This window comes from Halyomorpha halys, unplaced genomic scaffold (assembly GCF_000696795.3).
Source record: "Halyomorpha halys isolate HHAL.00 unplaced genomic scaffold, Hhal_1.1 Scaffold1167.1, whole genome shotgun sequence".
Taxonomy (NCBI): Eukaryota; Metazoa; Arthropoda; class Insecta; order Hemiptera; family Pentatomidae; genus Halyomorpha; species Halyomorpha halys.
Window position 1 is genome coordinate 65100 of NW_027113923.1, and position 5574 is coordinate 70673.

Consider the following 5574-nt stretch of genomic DNA (forward strand, 5'->3'; position numbering starts at 1 on the left):
TATAATTATTCAAAATATTCTTTTAAATTTATTGAACTATGTCAATATATTATAAAATGTTAATAGGAAATGTCTGACTATGTATAGTATACCATGAATGTTCCAATGCAGTTTGGCAGAACAACTTTATCAATAAAGTGTTTCTCTCTCTTTTATAAAAGTTTCATTAAATATAATGTCTATCTACAACTTCAATAGAATAGAACGGTCATTTAAAGTCCTAGCCAACATTTTTATTGCTGAAATTTCACTATAAAAGTTATAACGATAGATTTCTCCTAATATTAATAAAAATTCAGAAATAAAAACTTTTCGAAAGAAATTTATAAGTAAAGTCTTAACTAAAAAGAAGTACTAATTAAAACAAGATTTTTTTATAGTAAAAGTAATATTTACTTTATATAAAATATTTCACTTCCTTGAGACTGATTATTATTATTGAAAAAAAAAACAAATGTATCCAAATCAGTCTCAAAATATTCTTTATTTCTTTATATGTACAACGTTTTATATTATAAAATAGTAATATAACTTTATATGGCCAATTCGGCCATCCTCAAGGACTATCATTAAAAAAAAACTTTAATTATACATTGATTTTGTATTATTTTAGCAATAAATAGAGATTTTAAGCAAAATTAATTTATGAAACATACGGGTAAACATTTATTTATTGAGTGAGTATTTATAATTAACTCTGACCTGAATTTTAATAATAAAAGAAATAAAAATTTTAACCAAAATATAGTCGAAATAAATGAATGTTATACTTGACCTGAGTGTAAGGATGGTTACCAATAGTATTATGATAGCAAGGTGTAATTGTGTTAAATTGATTATTATTGAAAGTTTAACATTAATGAAAGAGTGAGAAAATAGATAATTACAGTTATAGCTTATTAATAAATTAATATGATCCCCTAATGTATTCTTGTCTCATAAAATAAATTTGACTGAAACAGGTGACCTAGGCAGAATAGCCAGCAGGAAGATTTTTAAATGTTTTAAGTGAGTGTAAATTGGTATATAAGGTATGCTATTTTATTAATAAAATTGTTAATTGCTAAAATTGTTAAACATCAATGTATAATAAAAGCTGTTTTTTGATAGATAGTCTTTGAGGATGTCCGAATATGACGAAACGTTGGACTAATAAAGAATGTTTTGAGACTTTAATTTGGATACATTTGATTTTATTTAAACAGCAATATTTAGTTGGAATCCAAGCCATAAATAATAAAATAAATAGAGGGGATAAAATCAATAGTTTACTTCTGACGTATACATTTAATATACAGTTCTCAATCTACAAAATCCATTAAATCAAACATATTTACAAATCATATTTATAAATATTATCAAATAATAGAAATAACACATATTGCATACAAATATACATATAAATAATACTAAATTATATCGCATTTATCCCTTAACTGATCTTTGGCATTAGATATAGACGAATTTAGAAACGTAAAATTTGCTTAATTATATTAATATAATCTATTAGAGTGTTTATTTTTTAATATAAATCACAATATCTTTTTTTCTATTTCTGTTGTTAAACAGCACCTTTCAAAATTTAAATAAATGGTATGTGATATCTATATAATAACTATACACACACATAAAGGGTGTCCTTACAATTTTCAATGTACAGGATCACCCCCTCCTGGGTTCTTAACAATTTATGAAATTTTAATTTTATTCTTGCTGTGTCCTAACAATGGCAAGTTATCTATTTTTAGAGGATATCTCCGAATTTGTAACCATCTCCCGTTGCTCTCGAGAGCACTTGTATCTGGAATTCCCAATGGAGTGATATCATTACAAAGATCAACTTGTTTTTGCAGATTCGGATTTTGAATTTTTTGAAGCGTTGAACCTTGGCATAAATCGCTGAAAAAAATTATCTTTTTTTCAGACTCTTCGCTCGGTGAAGGGAACTGAGGGAGTCATGGTTTCTTACAGAGAATTTTATTCTAAAACGATTTTTTTACATAAAATGTTTCGATTTTTGACATCGTTATTTGCACTCGAAAGTTATTTATCGCCACTGCTCTGACTCAGCAAAAATCAAAATTCCAAAATATAGGTTAAGGAGAATGTATGTATACTCGGATAAACATTATATACACATACATAAAAGTACAATCAGTTTACCTGAACTTCAAATACCCAAGTAAAAATAAAATAATCAATCAAATCAACTGACTACTGACTAGTTTTATCGCTAATGTTTAAGAATTTATAAAACAAATATATATATAGTTCTCTGGCCATCCATAGTTTGGCCAGCCTAGATTGTATACCAAAGTCAAATAAGTATTTCGATACATATCACAAAAGATAAACAATAATTCAACGAACATAAATCATTTCCATATTCTTGAGGTTCACTCCTAGTTAAACTAAATGGTGAACTCCTAACTCCATCGACGTCTCCATAATTTCTTCTTCTGCTTCTACGACTACATCGAAGATCCTCTTCTTCACTCTGAGTTGTAAGGGCATCGGTAAGTTTTTGGTCGTGTTAAACATGCAAATAAAGAAGTGGTACAAGGAGTCGTTGCTCATCGCAGCGTCTGCAATCATACGACTCCTTCCGTCCAGGTCCTCCGATCTCTGATTCTGCAATTCGTAGACAGGTTCCGGTACGGTAATAGTTTCCTGATCCTCCTGCCTCACCTTTCTCTTGTACCTGGATCTCGGGTTCAGCGATTGGTGGCTGGCAGGGGAGTCCATGACGATGGTCTCGGAAGTGCTCGGTTGATCTTCGGAACTGTCCTCCATCTTGAACTGATGACTGTACTCCTCTTCTGGGCTCTCGTGGAACAAAGTCGTGTCAGGACCTCGCTGCGCCATGAAGGGTAAAAGAAACTCCATCTGCTTCTGGTACATCCACATCTTAGCCGTGTACATCCCATGGCTCCTTCGTCTCTTGTTGTACTGGCGTCGCAATGCTTCTCTATGGCATTCTCTTAATTTTCTCCATTGCTCCTTAATTTCCATTCCTGGAAGAAAATATCAATAAATTATTGAAGTGTTTAATAGAAACAAGTAAATAATTTCATATTCTTTTTATTTAAATTATCATTATCTAGATAAAAACTCTATTTGTTACTTCACTTCCAAACTGCCCAATGTAACTAAGCTTTATATATATATATATAATCTACAAAATCCATTAAATCAAAATATATTACATAGATAAAAAAAATTAAATCTGCTACAACTCCTGAAGGGTTAGGAGTTTAGTACCTAGTAAGGGAAGTACTGTTTCCTTAACCAAGAGCTGATTTGTCCAAGGTCACGCTCAACAACCAGATTTTTCTCCAATTATGGGTACCCATTTTATGAGGCTTGCTGGACCTCGGAGAATCTCCTGAACTTACAGGGTTGACATCTACAGTACCAGAATAAATAATTGTCTGTCACAGCCGGATTCGCTACCTGGGTTATAGAAGTTAAGAGTGCCTTACTAATAAGCCACCCTGCTACCTATGATATCCATACATCAACATGAATAACACAGGTTGAGAAAGAAATTGTTTAAGTTTATAATCTAACAATTAAATGTTGATTCCGAGCTTCGAATGCTAACCAAAACCTTCTTTTGTTACTTTTAAAGTTTGCTGTTGTAGAAACTAGAACAATAGTTTGGATAGCAGTCAAAGTTAGCACAATGTTTCAATGTTACCATGTAACACAAAATCTGCGTGCACGAAAGAATACCTTAGCTTCCATTTTTGCTTGATAAAATTTGCTACATTTTACTCTCCAAGATAAAGGTCACAAAACTCTCCAATATACATTTATTACAAAAAGCTCTAATTATGTACAATCTCAAAAATATTCGTTCAGAGAAAACAAACATATAAAAATGAATCTGAAATAAATTTAATTAGATTTCGTATCAGCCCAAAGCAGAATATTTTTTGGTGACAATCATCTTGAAAATGGTGGCTAGCAAAAAATATTGACAAATGGAATTAGAGAGAAAACAAAACGTTAAAGTTGTAGTTATTATTTTATTTTATTTAATATATATTTATTATTTTTATTAGACTTCAATAATATATAAAATAACTAAAACTTGAATATTTTAATTTTTTTTTTCTCTATATAGAATGTTTAGGTTCGATGAATCTCTTGACAAATTGTAGATAACAAAAAATATTTACACTTGAATTTGAGAAATAAAAATGTGTATGTTGTAGTAACTAAGTTTTATCAAACGCTAATATAACGAAGGCCGCGGTGAAACCTCCTATCTCGAATTTTGAAGAAATTGTCTGTATAAAATATGTTCAAAAAGAAAGAAACCTACGTACCGGAAACGGATGAAGAATCATTGAGCCTAAACATTTTTTTACTGAGTAAAAATATTTAAAATTACAAGTTGAGCGAAAAAAATTTTGAAGTTAAAATTAATATTTAAAAAACCACCTAAAAACGAAAAACGGCGTGAAACCCTCCACTCCTGCCCTCCGTGCTAGCCTTACTTATCTGACTTTTCAAACAGACAATTATAGTGAGTAGGGTTGGTCGATGTACGACATTTTACGATCTCACAAGAGGAGATCGTAACACAAAAAAGGCAACCCTTTCCGGCCGGACCCGCCCAAGTAGGACCCCCAGGGAGCGGCGGTCCTATTTCACTTTTGCCAAACTGTACGGAGCAGAACTTGCTCCTTCTCCGTGAAAATTGCGTTTGAAGTGGTGTGCTTGTTGCAAAACTAGCTCCATTTTAATCACAGATGGTTTCACTGGCGTGGTGGAGGTTTTATTGTTTCCATGTCAGTTTATTTTAGATTTCCTTTTCATATTTTCAACTTTTACAATAGAAAAGTATACAGATTTGAAAATAATATTAAAGTTTGGGGTGAGGTGAACTCTCTCAACGAAGTAGGTTCGTTTCAACTGTTTACAAAGAAAAATAGGAAAATCTCACTTTGATACTTGGAGGAGTACCTCTTGCTCCTGCGAAATTGTCAGATTTTCTATTGATGAATCCTCATCCTTAGATGAGAGTGAAAAGTTCATCAATAACGATGAGAATGAACACGTGTTTATGAGAGATCTTTAATGATAATTATTCCTTAATTTTTGTGCAATGAGTTTTTTAAATTAATTTTATGTTGTGTTCAAATTCAGCTTTTTCATTTTTCAATTCAAATTGCCTTGAACCAGGGTTGGGCAAATATTCGAATGACGAAAGACGAATACTTTTTTATTAGTGGATTTTCTACATGAATAATAAATTATTCGTACAAAAACATATGATTAACCATCCGAATACTTTTTTATTCGTCATTATTTTACACGAATAATCAATTATTCGGGCAAAACAATTCGAATAACCATTTGAATACTTTTGTATTCATCCATTTTATAGAAAAATGGACGTATACAAAAGTCAATAAAAAAAAAAAAAATGATCAAGAATTATTGTTGTATAAACCGGTTCTGATATTTGTATGGTCATATTCTGTCAGTGTTTTTTTAATAACACTGGACCAAACAGCACACTGGACATGAGATAAGGTCCAAAGAGGTAGTAAGAAATGTAGA

General features: G+C 31.0%; 1 protein-coding gene across 2 annotated transcripts in view; it reads right to left on the bottom strand.

The window, feature by feature from the left end:
* Positions 1-1278: 1278 nt before the first annotated feature.
* LOC106688634 (uncharacterized) overlaps positions 1279-5574 on the bottom strand; it is a 24961-nt gene continuing 20665 nt past the window's right edge. The window contains exon 2 of one of the 2 annotated variants that reach the window (XM_067051174.1): positions 1279-3014. In XM_067051174.1, the coding sequence (XP_066907275.1) occupies positions 2407-3012 (606 nt within the window). In that variant the 5' untranslated portion in view covers positions 3013-3014 and the 3' untranslated portion in view covers positions 1279-2406. The remainder of the gene's footprint in view (positions 3015-5574) is intronic. The other variant, XM_014433196.3, reaches the window with a different exon arrangement.